This window comes from Heliconius melpomene, unplaced genomic scaffold, assembly GCF_056956725.1.
Source record: "Heliconius melpomene rosina isolate 202511_hmr_F unplaced genomic scaffold, ASM5695672v1 ptg000031l, whole genome shotgun sequence".
Classification (NCBI taxonomy): domain Eukaryota; kingdom Metazoa; phylum Arthropoda; class Insecta; order Lepidoptera; family Nymphalidae; genus Heliconius; species Heliconius melpomene.
In genome coordinates, this window is record NW_028181865.1 from 131456 (window position 1) to 152788 (window position 21333).

General features: G+C 37.8%; 2 protein-coding genes across 2 annotated transcripts; both read left to right on the top strand.

Moving 5' to 3' along the window:
• The first annotated feature begins 2437 nt into the window (after positions 1-2437).
• LOC146526476 (uncharacterized) lies at positions 2438-4198 on the top strand. Its single transcript, XM_085207068.1, has one exon. The coding sequence runs from the start codon at positions 2438-2440 to the stop codon at positions 4196-4198; it is 1761 nt and encodes a 586-aa protein (XP_085063194.1).
• A 15482-nt stretch (positions 4199-19680) lies between these two features.
• LOC146526477 (uncharacterized) lies at positions 19681-20493 on the top strand. The gene has a single exon (XM_085207069.1). It carries the CDS (start codon positions 19681-19683, stop codon positions 20491-20493), a length of 813 nt encoding a protein of 270 aa, XP_085063195.1.
• Positions 20494-21333: the final 840 nt, after the last annotated feature.

Here is a 21333-nt window from a genome sequence, read left to right on the forward strand (position 1 = left end):
TCCTCTAGGACCAAGTAATAGATCTAAGACTGTGATAGCGTTCACTGGGCAACCGCCAGTACTCGCAACGGCGTCTATTACCTTTTCTTTGGTGACTGAATCATCTAATCCCACTAATCTTAACGAGGCGTTTATGGGGTCTAGTGACTTCAGCCACTCCCTCTAGTGCTACGCCTAGCCGTTCATGTAGAATGTCCGCTTGCTCCGAAGAGTATGATGCAGAGAGCTCTAAAAGTCGGCCACCCGACATTGCCTGGCGCACCGATAGACCTTGGGTGATGCCTAGCTGCACCAGATCAATCCCCTGCTGAGCTCGTTCCAGGGCCTGGGCATAGGAAACTCCTTTTCTTAAGGCCTCCGTAGTCAAAGTAACCATAACAGCTTTAGTGCGAGGTGGCTTGTCCAACTTAGGTCGTGGTGGCTACCTATTCGCAGCTACTGATGTCGGCGTTTTTGATGCAGAAGGGTTCGTAGAGGAAGATTTTTTCCCTTTCTTACTCCGTTTGGCAACTGTATTCCAGGAACCACCCACTTCCTCCACAATATCGGCGACAGTGCTCCCTGAAACTGACTCAGGACAAGTTTCAGTCATAAGTGCATCATTCCTAGCTACCGGAGCTTGAACACACTCTATGGTCTTTTTCTGTTTAGGTTTGCGTTGAGCTTCAGTCTCAGTGTCCACTATCTCCGTCGATATTGCTATCCCTCTTTGACGTCGCTCATGTGCTAAAAGGGGACGCAAAGGTCTTGCTGGAAGAAGGCGTTCTTCGATGCCGGCAAAACGAGCATCAACCAAGGTTCCCACAGAGCTGATGATGGTGCGCTTCAGCCTTTCAAGCATTTCTTCATTAACATCATGAGTAGGCGCCGAAACCGCCTGGGCCGAATTTTGCGAGTTATCAAGTGTCAACCTTAGACTCTGCACCTCCTTGCTGTGTGCCTGGAGCTCCGATCTAAGTTTATCCACTTCCACAGTCAGGCGCCGATTCTCCTCGCGTACGCGGCGTACTTCCTCACTCTCAGTACGAGTGACTAGTGCCTCAACAATCTCAGTGAGGGATGCTGCAGCTTCCTTGAGTTTGCGCACATATGGGCTGCACGTTGTCCTGCGTATTTGCGTAGCTCCTCAGCAGAACACAGGTAAGCATCCCGTCTATCTTCCACCCCCGAGACACACTCTACGTCGGTTGTCTGTGCAGACTTATGCTGAGATGCCCAGTCCGAAAGGCTTCTCTCCAAATCATAATCTTTTTCGCGTGCTTTCTCCACACGCTGCCTCTGCTCTTTACGAGCGCGTGTTTGTGCAGCGCCTCGGGCTTTCGGAGGCCTTCTTCTAGTTGCCGTATGGCATTTGGAGCCAGGTATTGCCTCAATTTCCGAGCCAAACCGAGATTTGTCAGTTTTGCGCTTACGTCGGGTACTCTGCACCGCTCCCGAGTCCGAACCGGACTCTAAAACTCCCACGTTACCGTCATTTGTTGTTGGGTTTATTTTTTCTTTTTCCATAAAGTTCCCACGAGTATGGGGGAAGAACAGTCCATCCAAGTAGTGCCCCCTGTACTTGGATAAGCCTTATACGCCACGGGTGTCGGCCGGTACCCTGGCGGGACCAGCAGTAGCGACTGATCATCCCATCAGCCATGAACCCCTCGCGCTGCTTCGCCACTTGGGTTGGGGTAATTTTTTATAGAGGTTTTCTTCCTCGCAGTCCGGCCGGTGAAGGCAAGACCCTCGGTCCCGTGCGTGGCCGCGAGACATGACCACAGATACCACTCACGGGATTACGATAAGGACGGAGAGCACTGCTCTGTCCGACGGCGGGGTAAGCGCACGCCGAACCCGCCATACCTCCACAATGACCTAGCGCGTGCGCGCAGAGCCATCACAGGGGTCCCTCCCTACAATGCGCTCAAGGGACAACTCTTACAATACAGAGCGCCGGAGCGCATTCCCGCGTGTCGGTTTATTAGCCGCGACGAGCAGCAGCACCATGACTGTGATGCTGCTGCCCGTCCCGTTGCCCAGGGTGCTCCACGAGGAGGTAACCGACATAGCACCCCAAAAAAAAAATGTTCAACCTAACCTAACCTAAGAATAAAAATCTTTTGTTTATTAAAAACTTCTCATTTAATATATATATTTTTATGAAATCTAACAAAAAGAAATCGAAATGAGAGAATAAAAATGTAAAAAAATGTCCGCCGTGTGATCCCGGCCTAGAATAGGATCACCCTGGTACTGATGGTGTCGTAAGAAGCGACTAAAGTACGTGTGGTAGAGTCACGTCGCCAGCGATGGCAACACGCATGGGCAGACTCGACCGGATCATTACCACCCCCGGCATTTATAACCGGCGTTAAGTAGTGGCTTTATGCCACTGCGTTTCGCATTTGGTAATGCCGGGCTCCGGAGCCCAACCCCCACCCCTCCCTGGAATATGAAAGCGGCACATAAAGAGAAACTACCCCAGGAGGGTACCAGCACCTCCGGTGCTGGAGAATCCCTCCCTGAGTTCTCAAACAGCCTGAGTTTGAGCCTGAGCCCTTCGAATTCTGGGGAGGGCAAAGTACCGCGCACAAGACAAAATCTCAAACAAGGCAAACGAGACGTACGCCTCACGGCAACCCCTACCACACTAAACGTGGACTTTTGCAATATCAGGGATCTTCACTCCAACCTGAATGCCTTCCACCACCATCTTGAGACGGCACGGCCGGCTTTATTATTTCTGACGGAGACTCAAATTGTCCGACCGAGCGACACAGTCTACCTCCAATACCCCGGCTACAAAATAGAACATAACTTTATGCCTCATGCCGGGGTCGCTGTGTTCGTAAGGGAGGACCTGAGCTTCCGTCGTCTTGCAAATTTTGAAGGTCGGGACCTGTCTACTATCTGGCTCCGTGTAGACTCGGACGATCGAACCCGAATCTACGCATGCCTTTACAGGTCCCACAGTGGCAATGTTGAGACCGATCGGCTCATGGAGCACATGCAATTGGCCATCGACGATATGCTCTCACAAATCCCCTCTGCAGAGGTCGTGATACTTGGCGATTTTAACGCGCACAATGCCAGTTGGCTTGGTTCACGCACCACCGACCACGCGGGGAGGGCCGTTTTTGACCTTGCTATGGCGAACGGATTGTCCCAATTGGTTGAGTCGCCTACGCGACTCCCGGACGTGGACAACCACAATGCCTCCTTATTGGACCTTCTGCTGACTTCACACCCGGGACAGTACCAGGTTGTCGTCGATGCTCCTTTAGGGTCTTCTGACCACTGCTTGGTACGGAGTGTCGTGCCCATTAAGCGCGGTAGTCGCAGAACACCCGCAACTCGTCGCGTCTGGCACTACAAGTCAGCAGATTGGAATGGGATGCGTACATTTTACTCATCTTATCCCTGGGGCCCGGTTTGCTTCTCTTCTGATGATTCTAGTACCTGTGCCGCTGCTGTTGCCGATGTGGTTCTGCAGGGCATGGAACTTTATATTCCTAGCACTGTAGTGCCTATCGGTGGCAAGTCACAGCCTTGGTTTGATACGTCTTGCAAACTTGCTGCCCTGAGCAAACGCGAGGCATATCAAATCTGGGCCGAGGCGCTGGTCACTAAGGATCCGAAGGTGAAAGCCTCAAAAAGAGAGTATAACCGGGCCTCTAGGTCCTTTAAGCGGCAAATTGCCAAAGCAAGGTCCGAGCATATCGCCAAAATCGGCGAGAAGCTTGAGAACTACCCGTCCGGAACTCACCAGTTTTGGGCGCTCTCAAAGGCGGCACTCGGTAACTTCAGCCAGCCTTCGCTTCCGCCTTTACGCAAAGGGAATGACATTTTGGTCCACAAGGCGAAAGAGAAAGCCGATCTCCTGGGCGCTCTCTTTGCCTCGAACTCGACTTTGGATGACCAAGGATCAACGCCGCCGACCATCCCGCGGTGCCAGAGCTCAATGCCTGAGGTTAAGTTCAGCCAAAAAGCTGTAAGGCGAGCTCTGTCCTCTTTGGACATCCACAAATCGAGCGGGCCAGATGGCATCTCCCCCTTAGTGCTTCGTTCTTGTGCTCCTGAGCTGACACCGGTGCTAACGCGTTTGTTTCGGCATTCTTACTCAGTCGGCGTAGTCCCAGATTCATGGAAGAGTGCTCTTATCCACCCGATCCCTAAGAAAGGCGATTGTTCAAGACCAAATAATAGTTTTTAAAATAATCGTTTTTTCTTTTTAATTTAAATAATTAACTTTATTATACATTATAATTAACATATTTTAAGTAGCAACATTTTGTTTGTAAGTTGTTAATAATCTGTCAACTGTTGACGTTTATGTTTGTCATTCTCTTGTGAATCTGTTATTAAAAGGCTGCGCAGCCTTTGATTACCATTGCGAGTGAATTTATTTTTCCATCCTTCTGAATCCTATCTATCCATGGTCCATGTCGAGCCGGATGTTGAGGACACCGTCTGGGATTAACGAAAATCAATTAAATCAAAGGATTTCAAGAATTTAAGGAAATATTTGTCAACGTGTGCAGAGGTTAAGTAAGCACACGAGATATCATATCACGATTTGAAGTATTCATGATTCAAATCGATCGGGATGTTGAGAACACTATCGGAAATAGAAGAAATAAGGAAAATCTATTAAATTAAAGGATTTCAAGAATATTTAAGGAAATATTTGTCAACGTGTGCAGAGGTCAAGTAAGGTCACGGGGAATCATATCACGATTTGAAGAAGTATTCTTTAGATATTTATTATTAAGTGTTTCTCTTAATACAACCCATCACTCGCAAGGTATTTAATTAAATTTAATGCTGTATCAGGTTAGTAAAATTAAATAGTTAATTTTACACGTGTCATAAACACGAATTTATTCATGTAACTAGGTAATTGGTGAAGTTTAGTCATTTTTGAGTAAGATTTGAGAAATATATTATAAATACTGTAATTTTTATAAATTTAATATACTCAAATCTATTAATATTCACTCAAGTAAGACATTAATTCATTAATACAGTGTACTGGTCACATTAGTTCATTGAACTTTCATTCTTTGGCTTAACAGCATTCATTAACAAACATTGTTACTTTTAATTTAATTAACAAAGTTAGATCATTACAATACTAGTCAAAGGTTTATAATTTGTACTCACATGTTTTACTGTGTCCTTTTTCTATTTGTTCAGGTAGGAATTGTATTAATTTAAGATTTTACTGTAAACAATTCCAGGTGAAATTACTTATCTCCCATAATGCCTGAAGAGAAGGAATTCATTAAGAGACGCGGAAGCTATAAGGGTCGACTGACACTGTTCGTCAGTTATATTAATTCATTGGATCCTGCTTCATTGACGGCTTCCGATATCAGTGAGTTACAATTAAGACTAGGTAAGATCGAAACTGTTTATAATCAGTTTGATGAGGTTCAAACAAACTTAGAATGTTTGGATGTGCTAGATATACAATTACAAGAACGCATGTCATTTGAATCTCAGTATTTCACCTGCGTTGTTAGAGCACAACAATTAATAGAAAAAATTCATCGAGATGATGATAGGTCTAAATTAATCAATGAAGTGTCTCATATAAATAGTCATAAGCTGGTCAAGTTACCTACGATTCAATTGCCAAAATTTAGTGGTTCTTATAGCAATTGGCTCGAGTTTCGAGATACATTTACCAGTCTCATTCATTTAAATAGCGAAATTGATGATATAAACAAGTTTCATTACTTGCGTGCTTCGTTAGAAGGGACTGCTGCAGTTGTCATCCAGTCAATTGAATTTTCAGCGAAGAATTACATCACTGCATGGACTCTTTTGTGTGAGCGGTTTGATAATAAGCGATTATTAGTTCAGCACCACATCTCAGCTTTATTTCATATTGAGGTAATAAATAAACAGTCCTCCTTTATTTTTAAAAGTGTAATTAATCAGAAAAATAGAAATATTCGTGCGTTAAGCTCCCTTGGGGAGCCCACGGAACACTGGGATACACTGTTGATATATATTATTACTCAAAAATTAGATGCGAAAGCATTCCGTGACTGGGAGGAGTTCAAAGGTCGCTTAGATAAGGATCAACCAATTAAATTAAAATCACTTGATTTCATTCGTAATCGCGCTGACTTATTAGAGACACTTGAGTCTCACCATATTAAATCGTATAATGTGCTCAGACTCGGGAACTCTTTGATTTCTACTAGAATATGAGCAGTTCTATTTTAAAAAGTCAATTATAAAACTAGAACGTCTGTAAAAATGCCAGCAGACCATAGTTGAAAATTCGATTTGTTGAAAAATATCAAATTAACATGTTGCGATGAAAAATATTTTTTAAAAATATAAATATCTTGCTCAGAAGCAAGAACTCTTCATTTTTCAATAGAATATTAGTAGTTGTATGATATTTAGTCAGAAAGAAAACCAGAACTCTGAAAAAACTGCCAGCAGAGCATAGTTGATTGTATGAAATATTGAAAAATGTCCATTTCAACTCTTCATATGTAAAAGTACTAAATAATTTTCTATTTTAATGTCTTCAGACTCGGGAACTCTTTGATTTCTAACAGAATATGAGTAGTTCTATTATAAAAAGCCAATTATAAAACTAGAACTCCTGTAAAAATGCCAGCAGAGCATAGTCGAAAATTCGATTTGTTGAAAAATATCAAATTAACTAATTGCGAAGAAAAATATTTTTTAAGAATATTAATATCTTGCTCAGAAGCGAGAACTCTTTATTTTTCAATAGAATATAAGTCGTTCTACGATATTTAGCCTTAAAGAAAACCAGAACTCTGAAAAAACTGCCAGCAGAGCATAGTTGATTGTATGAAATATTGAAAAATGTCCATTTCAACTCTTCATATGTAAAAGTACTAAATAATTTTCTATTTTAATGTGCTCAGACTCGGGAACTCTTTGATTTCTAACAGAATATGAGTAGTTCTATTATAAAAAGCTAATTATAAAACTAGAACTCCTGTAAAAATGCCAGCAGAGCATACCTGAATATTGAATTTGCCGAAAAATATCAAATTAATTTGTAGCGAAGAAAAATATTTTTTAAAAATATTAATATCTTGCTCAGAAGCAAGAACTCTTCATTTTTCAATAGAATATAAGTAGTTGTATGATATTTAGTCAGAAAGAAAACCAGAACTCTGAAAAAACTGCCAGCAGAGCATAGTTGATTGTATGAAATATTGAAAAATGTCCATTTCAACTCTTCATATGTAAAATTACTAAATAATTTTCTATTTTAATGTGCTCAGACTCGGGAACTCTTTGATTTCTAACAGAATATGGGTAGTTCTATTATAAAAAGCCAATTATAAAACTAGAACTGCTGTAAAAATGCCAGCAGAGCATACCTGAATATTTAATTTGCTGAAAAATATCAAATTAATTTGTAGCGAAGAAAAATATTTTTAAAAAATATTAATATCTTGCTCAGAAGCGAGAACTCTTTATTTTTCAATAGAATATAAGTAGTTGTATGATATTTCGTCTGAAAAAAAACCAGAACTCTGAAAAAACTGCCAGCAGAGCATAGTTGATTGTATGAAATATTGAAAAATGTCCATTTCAACTCTTCATATGTAAAAGTACTAAATAATTTTCTATTTTAATGTGCTCAGACTCGGGAAGTCTTTGATTTCTAACAGAATATGAGTTGTTCTATTATAAAAAGCTAATTATAAAACTAGAACTCCTGTAAAAATGCCAGCAGAGCATACCTGAATATTGAATTTGCCGAAAAATATCAAATTAATTTGTAGCGAATAAAAATATTTTTTAAAAATATTAATATCTTGCTCAGAAGCGAGAACTCTTTATTTTTCAATAGAATATAAGTAGTTGTATGATATTTAATCAGAAAGAAAACCAGAACTCTGAAAAAACTGCCAGCAGAGCATAGTTGATTGCATGAAATATTGAAAAATGTCCATTTCAACTCTTCATATGTAAAAGTACTAAATAATTTATTTATAAATGTGCTCAGACTCGGGAACTCTTTGATTTCTAACAGAATATGAGTAGTTCTATTATAAAAAGCTAATTATAAAACTAGAACTGCTGTAAAAATGCCAGCAGAGCATACCTGAATATTGAATTTGCCGAAAAATATCAAATTAATTTGTAGCGAAGAAAAATATTTTTTAAAAATATTAATATCTTGCTCAGAAGCAAGAACTCTTCATTTTTCAATAGAATATAAGTAGTTGTATGATATTTAGTCAGAAAGAAAACCAGAACTCTGAAAAAACTGCCAGCAGAGCATAGTTGAAAATATGAAATGTAGAAAAATGTAAAATTTATCTCTTCATATCGTCGTTGCGCTTGCCAAAACCGCTATGTGTTTTTAGTCAAGTTTTCAGGAGAGACAAAAAACTATTTTTTTTATTAAATAATAGCTTTATCAAAAAATTATAAATGCAGTATGGTGACAAAATATGTTATGTTTGAACTGAGATACAAGCGAAAATGATAAAATGTACCCTTCATCTGCAATAAAAATTTTTAACCATTTTGATGCACATATCAGATTTGTTTTGTAACCACCATTTCTTACAAGTAAGAAAAATATGCTCATATCAGTTTTGTAAAAGAACATAATCGGACTTATTTAATGTTATTATGAGAATAACAACAATGTATTAAACCTAAAACAAATATGTATACTAATGATTAGTAATGATAAACGTAAGGAATTGTTGGTTTGGCCCTTTTTTACGTGAAAACAGTTAATCTGATAACGATAAAACAGTATGGTACTGGTATATTAATCTTATGGTTATTAATACTAATAATAATTAACAAAAAAATGTTTAATAGAAAACTCAAAGGGTTGTTAGAAAGTGGTTAGGAAAGGTTTATAGATAGACTAAGCCTTTAATGCTTATCCCTTCAATAACTAGGTAAATTTAATTTTAATAAGCAGAGCGCGACAGTATTTCACGCCAAAACACCGATTGGCCCTGAATAGGGCCCAGGTTCGGCTTCATATGGAGTACTCTTCTCATCTCTGGGCTGGTGCATCATCATGTAACAGCTTGACCCATTTGATACATACGCGTCGTATACAATCTGCTATTTCTATCGGCAGTGACTGAGATTTGAGCTCTGCCTAATTATATACCGATAAGGTAGGGCTCGAGTGACGGTTCCGTTTAATGTATTACATTACATAATATATTACATTCCTCATCGAATCGTTGCTGCTGGATCATAACTGCACATAACGAATTTGTCATTGCCAAAAATAAAAATTATGTGCACATATCGATTTTGTTAAATCGACTTCTAGACGGAAATACTACATATTTGTTTTTGTAGGCTATGCAGAGTACTATTTTAATGCTATTTATCGAATAAAAAAAATTAAAAAAATACACATAACGGTTTTGGCAGGCGCACCGACGATATGTAAAAGTACTAAATATTTTTTTTTGGAAGTGTTCAGACACGGGATTTCTTAAGTTTCTATTAGAATATGAGTAGTTCTATTATACAAAGCCAATTATAAAACTTGAACTCCTGTAAAAATGCCAGCAGAGCATACCTAAATATTCAATTTGTCGAAAAATATCAAATTAATTATTTAAGACGAATATATATTTTTCTAAAAAATGAATATCGTGCTCAGGCTAAATATCGTAGAACTACTTATATTCTAATGAAAAATGAAGAGTTCTTGCTTCTGAGCAAGATATTAATATTTTTAAAAAATATTTTTCGTCGCAACAAGTTAATTTGATATTTTTCAACAAATTGAATTTTCAACTATGGTCTGCTGGCATTTTTACAGGAGTTCTAGTTTTATAATTGGCTTTTTATAATAGAACTACCCATATTCTGTTAGAAATCAAAGACTTCCCGAGTCTGAGCACATTAAAACAGAAAATTATTTAGTAATTTTACATATGAAGAGTTGAAATGGACATTTTTCAATATTTCATACAATCAACTATGCTCTGCTGGCAGTTTTTTCAGAGTTCTGGTTTTCTTTCTGACTAAATATCATACAACTACTTATATTCTATTGAAAAATGAAGAGTTCTTGCTTCTGAGCAAGATATTAATATTTTTAAAAAATATTTTTCTTCGCTACAAATTAATTTGATATTTTTCGGCAAATTCAATATTCAGGTATGCTCTGCTGGCATTTTTACAGGAGTTCTAGTTTTATAATTAGCTTTTTATAATAGAACTACTCATATTCTGTTAGAAATCAAAGAGTTCCCGAGTCTGAGCACATTAAAATAGAAAATTATTTAGTACTTTTACATATGAAGAGTTGAAATGGACATTTTTCAATATTTCATACAATCAACTATGCTCTGCTGGCAGTTTTTTCAGAGTTCTGGTTTTTTTTCAGACGAAATATCATACAACTACTTATATTCTATTGAAAAATAAAGAGTTCTCGCTTCTGAGCAAGATATTAATATTTTTTAAAAATATTTTTCTTCGCTACAAATTAATTTGATATTTTTCAGCAAATTAAATATTCAGGTATGCTCTGCTGGCATTTTTACAGCAGTTCTAGTTTTATAATTTGCTTTTTATAATAGAACTACTCATATTCTGTTAGAAATCAAAGAGTTCCCGAGTCTGAGCACATTAAAATAGAAAATTATTTAGTACTTTTACATATGAAGAGTTGAAATGGACATTTTTCAATATTTCATACAATCAACTATGCTCTGCTGGCAGTTTTTTCAGAGTTCTAGTTTTCTTTCAGGCTAAATATCGTAGAACGACTTATATTCTATTGAAAAATAAAGAGTTCTCGCGTCTGAGTATCATTTTATTAATTTTAAATATTACTTTACCTTTCGAACTATTTTCGAAACGAACGTTCTTTTTTCTGTTTAAAAATTTTTTTCTTCGTGAAATTAACAGAACTATTGTTTAAAATTATCAGGAACCCATAAGCCATTTATTCATCCCTATGAGTGCAGATCTCGCCCCGATTTTTATTTGCAAAAAAATGATCTGCCACGGGAATTTAGCAGATCATTTTTTTACATAACTTTTTCAGGGGTAAAAACGGCAGAACTATTCAAATTCAAAATATTCTTTATTCAAATAGGCAATTATTATAAGCACTTTTGAATCGTCGAATGAACATATGAACAAAAAGCTACCACCGGTTCTGAAGGCAGTTCTGCTGAGAAGAGCCGGCAAGAAACTCAACAGTTGCTCTTTTCAAACTCAATGGTACAATCTATTACATTAGCTGGCAGCTATCCTGCATTACATTCAATAGACATTAATTCCATACATGCTTATCCTCTAGATATTCTTGAACAGTGTAATACGCTTTACTTGTCAGAATTTTTTTTACAGATATTTAAAATTTTTGTAGTGGCAAACTAAGAATACACTGCGGAATTTTATTATATACACGTATACTCAGACCCATAAAGGATTTATTAACTTTCTGGAGGCGAAAACTTGGTGTAACAAGCTTATCTTTATTTCTCGTTTCTATCATATGATTGTCACTATGTTCACTATGACAATGTATATTTTGTCGGACAAAGAGAATGTTATAGTACTCGTATATAAATTGGGAAGCAACTGTAATAATACCTGCATTTTTGAAAACATTTCGCAGAGAATCTCACGCTCTTAGTTTATAAATATATCTTACGGCTCTTTTTTGGAGGATAAATATTGAATTTATATCTGAAGCACTGCCCCATAGCAGCATTCCATAAGATAAAATACTATGGAAATAGCTATGGTAGACTAATCGGGCAGTGTCAACGTCCGTCATTTGTCTTACTTTCTTAATTGCGAACGCGGCAGAGCTGAGTTTATCTGCAAGTGCTTCCAGATGAGCGTTCCACTGGAGTTTGGAATCTATAGTAACACCTAAGAAAATAGCTTATTAAGAGGTTCTCCTTTAATTATAGTATAGTAGCGATAATGCACTATTCACTTCGTCATAGTTTATTTTATTTTGGTCAACCTTAAATATTAAAGAGGTATCATCCGCGAAAAGTACAATATCACATAGGTTCTTCACATAAAAAGGCAGATCGTTAATATAAATAAGAAATAAAAGAGGACCAAGTATAGATCCTTGTGGAACGCCCATCTTTAGAGGAGATCCAGATGATTTTACATTATTTATACTAACCGTCTGGATTCTTTGGTTTAGATATGAGGCAATAAGGTCAAGGGCAGTATCCTGTATACCATAATGTTTTAGTTTTAACAACAGAGTTACATGGTCTACGCAATCAAAGGCTTTGGATAAGTCACAAAACACTCCAATTGCATTTTGTGACCTCTATCAGGAACTATAGAACTCAGGTGCATGCGAAGAGAACTCTATTTTTTTTTGATCTGCTGGACAATGCTCTGCTAAGTTCACAGACATCGCGATCATCTGGAAAGCAAGGCCAAGTTGGCCTCGAAGAAATTGGGGGTCATAAATAGAGCGAGACGGTACTTCACGTCAAAACACCGATTGGCCCTATATAGGGCCCAGGTTCGGCCACACATGGAGTACTGTTTTCATCTCTGGGCTGGTGCACCCCAGTATCAGCTTGACCCATTTGATCGCATACAACGTAGAGCTGTTCGAATCATTAAGGACCCAGTAAGCTGTGAATGGCTTGACACTTTGGCTCTGCGTAGAGACGTCTCCTCGCTGTGCATTCTCTATCGCATTTATCATGGTGAGTGTTCTGAAGAACTGTTCGACCTGTTACCTGCCGCCGAATTTTCTAACCACACAGCACGTCACAAACTTAAATATCATCCACACCATCTGGATATGTGGCACTCCACTACTGTGCGGTTTCGTAGAAATTTCCTTCCACGCGCCACCGAACTGTGGAATGGCCTACCCGCGGCAGTGTTTCCAGGTCGGTACGATATGGGTACCTTCAAGAAGTAGCTCCTCTGGTGCTGCACGGGGTCGTGGGCGGCGGTGATCACCACCAGGTGACCCGAACGCCCGTTTGCCTTGTCCTTTTTCCATAAAAAAAAAAAACCTAACCTAACCTAACCTAAGAATAAAAATCTTTTGTTTATTAAAAACTTCTCATTTAATATATATATATTTTTGTGAAATCTAACAAAAAAAAATCGAAATGAGAGAATAAAAATGTAAAAAAATGTTCAACTTAACCTAACCTAAGAATAAAAATCTTTTGTTTATTAAAAACTTCTCATTTAATGTATATTTTTGATTTATTTTTTGTTGTGTAGTTTATGTTGTTATTGTGGAATTTTAGACATGCTCAAACTTGTAACAGATTTGCTATTACTAACGCCATTGTTTCTTTATTAGTCATAAGTGATAAGTATACAGTTTAAATATTATCGTTATCACTTATATTTTTATGAAATCTAACAAAAAAAAATCGAAATGAGAGAATAAAAATGTAAAAAAACAAGTAGGGTAGATGCTAAAGTGTGCACACGTGTTTTTTTTGCTCTTATATTATTTTACTTATAATATTACATTTAGAGCTATAATTATGCACTAAGAAGTCCCTGCACCTACCAGTATTTATATCCTCTGATACAAATCTATAGAGATAGAAATAACAATCAGTACACCACTTCCAGCACAGTAAGAAAACTTTATTAATATATCACTTATTACATATACAAGCGGCTGATCTTGGAACAGTATGGATTCCCTTAAAAATAATATGTGTGAGCTGAAGGAACTTTTCGAGTCAAGAATGGCAGAATTTCAAAGAAATCTCCAAAGCTCCACTATACCCGCAACTAGCCCCACTTCTAATATTGCCTCACAATTTGGTTCCTTCAGAAGCTTTGTTTTCGGTGCATTAGAGGCCCTTCATTTGCAGCTTGGTGTTTTGGCCCGTCAACATGATGAATTTGAAATGAGATCACGGAGGAAAATCCTCCTCATTCACGGTATTCAAGAGAATGATACTAATGCTAATGTGGCTTCGACTGTTGTCAAAACTCTATCAGAGCGTCTCAAAATGCCAGATGTAAAGCTTGAAAGTATCAGCCGCTGTCAACGCCTTGGCCGCACATCCTCTAACAAGCCCAGAGCTATCTTAGTTAAATTTCGTGATATAGCTCTCAGATATAAGGTTTGGTATGCTAAGACTGGTCTAAAAAATTCAGGAATTACATTATCCGAGTTCCTAACCAAGGAAAGGCATGAAACCTTCTTGGCGGCTCGACAGCGATTGGGTCTTTCCAAGTGCTGGACCAAGAGCGGCTATGTGGTGGTTGTGGGTGTTGACGGTACACACAATCATATCACAACTATGGCTGAATTAAACTCTTTAGCTCCTGCTAGCAGTGAAAATCCTCAATTAAACCCCGTTGCAGCCACTGGATCATCAAATGTTTACTCCAAAGACAGTAAGAACGTCAATGTGAGGGCTAAGAGAGTGGTTAGAAAATAACTTGTCTCTTTACATTATTTTATTACTTTATGTTTTGCTTCCTGTATTGTTTTGTTTTCTCTTATATTGGCCAAATTTTAAGTATATGTACTTATTATAATATACTGATAGTTGTCCAAACCACTTATGTGATTGCTGATGGGTATTATCAACTTAGTGTTACTTGTTTAAGCCTTAAGTACCCACAATACTATTTTATTATTAATGTTTCATTTTATATTTTCGTACAACTCTGTCAGCTGTCAATTGTCAGTAAGGATTTGACATTTGTAAATTGCTACTGAGGCATAGACTAAGTAAGTTTTATAATGCATTTACAAAGCCAGCTATTAATAGTTTTAGAATTTTAGCACTTTATAATTTTAATTATTTTGCTTCATGTGTTACCTTTGCTAGTATTCTCAATTTTTATTATTATTACTCTTTTGCTTGTATAACTTCTATCTTGGTTTCTTATTAGTCATGTGGTTTATAGTGTATGTGTAGTTTCATTATTATTATTTATTATTATTTTTTTATTTTTTTTCTCTCTTTTCCTACTTTGTTGGTAATATGGCTCTTACAAAGTTTTTGTATGTACATATATATTTGTTGTGCTTATAAGTCACTAAGTCGTATTATTATTTAATTTTTTTTTTTAAGATTATTATTTTAGTTTACTTATAGTTTTCTACTATTTTCAATATTTTAGAATTTTTCGTTTTTCTTTTTGTTTTTTTTTTTTTTAAAGTTTTATTGATTGTACTCTTATGTGATACTGGTGGGCGTTGGGAAAATGGTATACATATTTTATTACTTTTTATCTTTATTATTTTATTTATTATTATCATTAAATATCTTATCTTTTTATTATATTTACTTTAGTTTGATATTTTATTTTATTTTTATTTATCTGTGTATATTTTTATTCATTTAGCATATATTTATATAATATATTATGAACATCAATTCTATTGCTACTGATTTAATTTTTACTAGTGACGACGACGACGACTTTTGTAGTTTTACCACGGCTTCATAATCGAATAATAGCTTTCGCAGCTCTTATGTCCCCCTTTGCTCATCTCTTGACTCTACCTTTTCATCTCTCCCCAAAAACTTTAACGTTGTTCATATTAATGCTCAAAGCATTCCTGCGCATTTCCCTGATCTTGTTTCCTCTTTCAGCAACGCCAATATTCATGCCATCCTAGTCTCCGAAACCTTTCTTAAGCCCTTCTTGCCTTCTGTTTCCTTTTCACTTCCTAACTTTCACCTAATACGGAACGACCGCATAGGTAAAGGTGGAGGCGGTGTTGCCATCTACCTTCGTAACCATATTCCGTTCTCTATACTCAGCAAATCAGATTCAAATTATTCTGAATCTGCTGAACATCTATTCATAGAGGTTTTGATTGGCCGAGCAAAACTTTTATTGGGTGTCTTTTATAGTCCATCCCTTCATATAGACTATTTTGATGATTTTGAAAATTTATTAGAGTTGTATGTGACTAATGCAGACCATACTATTATTATGGGAGATTTTAATACCGGCCTTATTAAGAACGATGTACGTGCCAAGCGTCTACTAAACATCACCAACGGTTCCAATCTGAATACTCTCCCATCTAAAGCTACTCATTATTTTCCAAATAGTTCGCCTTCTTTATTAGACCTTAGTTTTGTTTCCTCCTTGCACCACGTTGAAAGCCATGGGCAATTTTCAGCTGATGGATTTTCATACCATGACTTAATTTACCTTTCTTATAAAATACGCCCCCCTAAGCTAAAACCAACCGTGGTAATGCGTCGTAGTTTTAAAAATTTTAAAAATGATTTATTTATGAAAGACCTAAATAGTATTGATTGGAATTCTATTTTTAACGTTAGCACAATAGATGAAAAGCTTGAACTATTTAACTCCCTTCTAACAGAACTTTTTGATAAATACGCCCCTTTCCGTCCTATTAAGCTAAAACACCTTCCCGCCCCTTGGCTAACCCATGAAATAAGAGCCCTTATGTCGAAACGAAACCGAGCCAAATGTAAGTACAAATTAAACCCCAATGACATTAATCTTACTAAATATAAACATCTCCGGAATCGCTGCAATAAAGTATGTAGAGATGCCCAGCGACAGTATATACACTCTTCAATTGAAAACAGTAAACCTTCTAAGATCTGGAAATTTCTGCAGACACTTGGAATTGGCCGGCAACCATCTACCATCTCGCATAATCTTGATCTCGACGCTCTGAACGGATTTTTTGCTACAGCTATTCCAATGGATAGCAGGGAAAAACTTAATTCTCTTAACCATCTCCTTTCACTACCTGTCCCTGGTTATCCTTCTTTTCATTTCACTCCTGTTAATCACAGCAACATCAAGTTTCATTTATTTTCAATTAAATCGGATGCCACGGGGAGTGATGGAATCAACCGTAAAATGATTCTCTTAACCCTCAATATTATTCTACCTGTACTTTCCCATATTTTCAATTTCTCCTTATCCTCCGGCAAATTTCCTAGTGCTTGGCGTAAAGCTCATATACTTCCAATCCCTAAAATTAAAAAGCCTGAATCCTTCTCCTACTATCGCCCTATATCTATCTTACCCTTCCTGTCTAAGGTATTGGAGCGTATCGTCCATTCCCAACTATATGCCTACCTTCACAAGCATAACGTTCTCACTGAGTATCAGTCTGGCTTTCGCAAAGGTCATAGCACAGTTACTGCTCTCACCAAGGTATGTGATGATATTCGCTCCAATATAGACAGCAAACAACTGAGCATTCTTGCTCTGTTGGATTTTAGTAATGCATTTAATACGGTTGATTTCGAACTCTTATTGGCTGTTTTGCGTTCCATCAATATATCCTCCGAGGTCGTGACGTGGTTTCGTAGCTACTTGTATGATCGTCATCAATGTGTACGTGTCCTTAATGAATTTTCTTCCTTTCATCTCCTGTCTGCTGGTGTGCCGCAAGGCAGTGTCCTTTCCCCTTTATTATTTTCCATATTTATTAATACGATCACCCAATCTCTCTCATCCTCTTTCCATTTGTATGCAGACGATTTACAAGTTTACGTTTCTGCTCTGCTTCGTGACATTGATGAAGCTATTGTTAAACTTAATTTTAATTTGAATAAAATTTGTATCTGGTGCAAATCCTATGGGTTACATATAAATCCTATGAAATCCCAAGTTATTTTAATTGGTTCTCCTGGACAATTATCTAAAATCGATTATAGCGCTTTACGTCCTATTCGCTTTGACAGTTCTATTCTTACATACAGTAATTCTGTGAAGAACCTTGGTCTCCTAATTGATAATTCATTTTCCTGGTCCGGTCAAATTGCAGAAGTTAGTAGGAGAACCTTTGCTACAATCGGCTCATTGAAGCGCTGGAAACATTTTATACCAATTAAGACCAAAATATCATTAGCCCATGCCCTTGTACTTCCTATTTTGGACTATGCAGACAGCTGTTACCCGGACGTAACGGAGGATCACCTTAATAAGCTCGAACGTTTACAAAATATGTGTATAAGATTTATTTTTAGCTTACGTAAGTTTGATCATATCTCAGAATACCGTACGAAACTCAAATGGCTTACTATTAGACACCGCCGCAACTTGCACATCCTCTCACTCCTTTATTCTATCATCTATAATCCTTTCAGTCCTTCTTATCTAAAATCCCGGTTTCATTTCTTGGGCGCTGATACATCCTCTCAACTTCAACTTCGATCAAGATCTGACAACCGACTAAAGTGTCCATTTGCTCACACGCGCTTTTATGGTGAATCCTTTTCTGTGAAAGCGGTAAAACTCTGGAATATGATTCCTTCAGACATTCGTCACTCCAAATCCCTACTTATATTCAAAAGTCGTCTAACTAAGTATTTTCTTTCCTTACAATAATTATGTATTTATTTATTTGCAATATAGTATGTATGAATGTATATATATGTATATCTATATGTATGTGTCTATATGTATTATGTATTGTATATATAGGTTTTATATTTATTAAGTTTACTTAAGCTTTGCACCACATTTTGCCCTCACTCTTAGATGTATCCTATCCTTGGATTGGTTGCCTGGAAGAGATCACTTTTAGTGATAAGGCCGCCTTTGTGCATTTTATGTCCTAATACATTCATCGCAAGTAATTCTTGTAAATGTGCAATAAAGACTTTTATTATTATTATTATTTTGATTTATTTTTTAGTTGTTATTGTGGAATTTTAGACATGCTCAAACTTGTAACAGATTTGTCATTATTGCTAACGCCATTGTTTCTTTATTAGTCATAAGTGATAAGCATTCAGTTTGAATATTATCGTTATCACTTCCGGTATTTTAATAGGTTTGTTCCGCTACATTGTGCAAGTTAGTATAAAACGACTGTGTATCTTTTTTGGATTCATCACTAAGTTGTTCAGTGTCTTCTTGTCAAGAACTATTGTGCGAGTGTTGTCTAGTAAGTGCTAACCACTTGGAAACCATTATGGATGTGAGTATTACTTTTTATTCATGTTATTTTGTATTTTACTGTGATTTTTTACAACTTATGTTTTTTACCACTCTCTAACGTTTTTTAGATAGCGTAGAAATTAATTTTATTTTATACTTATTTTCCTTTGTATTCATTGTTGTAGTTTACATGCTGCTTGGGTAGGAATAAGGCAGAATACAAGGAAAACCCGTATAAACAGTATTACTTCCCGACGATATTTACGTCTATAGCACACAAAACTACTGTAAACAGTAGCCGATATTAATATTTATTATTTATATTTTTGATCTATTTTAATTATATATTTTTATCGTTTTATATTTGTTCTTATATCATTTTATTATTGCTGTAAGTATATTCATATATAAAGTTCATAAATTATGAATTATCAGATATTGATGAAGCCTTAAAGGATAATTATTTTACATGTTCCTCGTCTGAAAGTTTTCATAGTGTTGTAGTGGTCATCGCGACCTTGAACGTTTGACCCACTTTCGGTCGCAAGACTCACGCGGCGAGCGCTGCGCGTACGCCGGTGACCAGTCCGCATAGCTACCGCGACACCGAACGCACGCCCCTTTCGCGCTTCACGCTAATTCGTTATCCAAGTTATTGTATTGTGTTTGAATAAACTCTATTTGTGTTCAAATATCGTGGACTTATTATTTCAAGCCTTAATAATAGTTTTGCATAATAACTTAACCATAAAACTATATTGGTGACCCCGTAAAGAACACGTGTGCGCGTCGCGTATTTAAAAGATGGCGAACGAAGCTAATGATAATGGCGGCGGAAGCCAAGTGTGCAAAATCGGTTTGAAGATACCTCCATTTTGGGCTCAAGAACCTGCGCTGTGGTTCGCTCAGATCGAAGGGCAATTTATTATATCGGGAATTACATCGGATTCGACGAAATTCTACCACGTTGTTGCACAATTAGACCAACAATTTGCCGCTGAAGTGAAAGACGTCATTACCGATCCACCCTCAACTGGCAAATATGATAAGCTAAAAATAGAATCAATAAACCGTTTATCCCAGTCGCAAGAAAAGAAAGTGAAGCAATTATTGGACCATGAGGAATTAGGAGACCGTAAACCATCGCAATTTTTACGGCATTTACGGACATTAGCTGGCAAATCAATATCGGACACATTTTTACGGACGCTGTGGTCAAATAGGTTACCTCATGGCATTCAGACGGTGATTGCGGCGCAGACAGGTTCCTTAGAGGAAGTGGCAGAACTGGCTGATAGGGTCTATGAGATTGCACCTCCCACACCAGTAGTCTCAAGAGTGGATCCAGGTTCTAGCAGCAGCATGAGTGACATGGTTCAACGCATTGACGAGCTGACGCGGCAGGTAGCTTCTTTAACAGGTCGGTTAAATCGTTCTCATTCCCGTAGTAGATGTCGAAGCGCTAATCATTCAAATCGCAACCGATCTAAATCAAGGCCACGCGTGGACGGCTACTGCTGGTACCACAGTAGATTTGGTGAACGGGCCAGCAGATGTACAACGCCGTGTACTTACCGAACGGCATCGGCGTTAAACGCCAACGGCAGCCGGAAGTAGCGGCGAACGACTGCCACAACGCACCTGGCCGCTTATTTGTTACTGATAATGTAACTAAAATGTGTTTTCTTGTAGATACAGGATCTGATCTTTGTGTATATCCACTTCGAGCTCTTCGTGAAACACGCGCCAGGGTGAACTATGACCTGTTTGCTGCAAACGGATCGCAGATAGCTACTTACGGCTGGGTACATCTGCAATTGAGCATTGGCCTGCGACGCACATATCGGTGGAGGTTTGTCGTAGCTGATATAACAAAGCCAATTATAGGTGCTGATTTTCTCAAATTTTATAACCTGCTTGTAGATCTGAGGAACCACCGCTTAGTAGACGGCCTTACCTTACTGTCTACGCTGGCTCGTCCAGCAGGAGAAAAAGCAGCCGAGGTCGCTTCAGTCAAGGCAGTGTCGGGTGAAAGCAAGTATCACCAGCTACTTCGTGAGTATCCTGACATCACTCGACCTGCAGGGACTCAAAGTGAGGTAAAACATAATACTACTCACCATATACGCACAACTCCTGGACCACCTGTATCCTCCCGCCCACGTCGACTTCCACCAGATAAGCTGAAAATTGCTCAAAAAGAATTTGAGGATATGCTGATGAATGGTACGGCACGTAGATCTGACAGTGCCTGGGCATCACCCCTACACCTGGTTCCCAAGAAGGAGAACGGTTGGAGACCTTGCGGGGATTACAGGGCTTTGAACTCAAGGACGATACCGGATAAGTATCCCATCAGACACATCCAAGACTTCGCACATCAACTCGCCGGCAGCAAAGTGTACTCAAAGGTTGATTTAGTAAAGGCGTACAACCAAATTCCAGTGAATCCCGCGG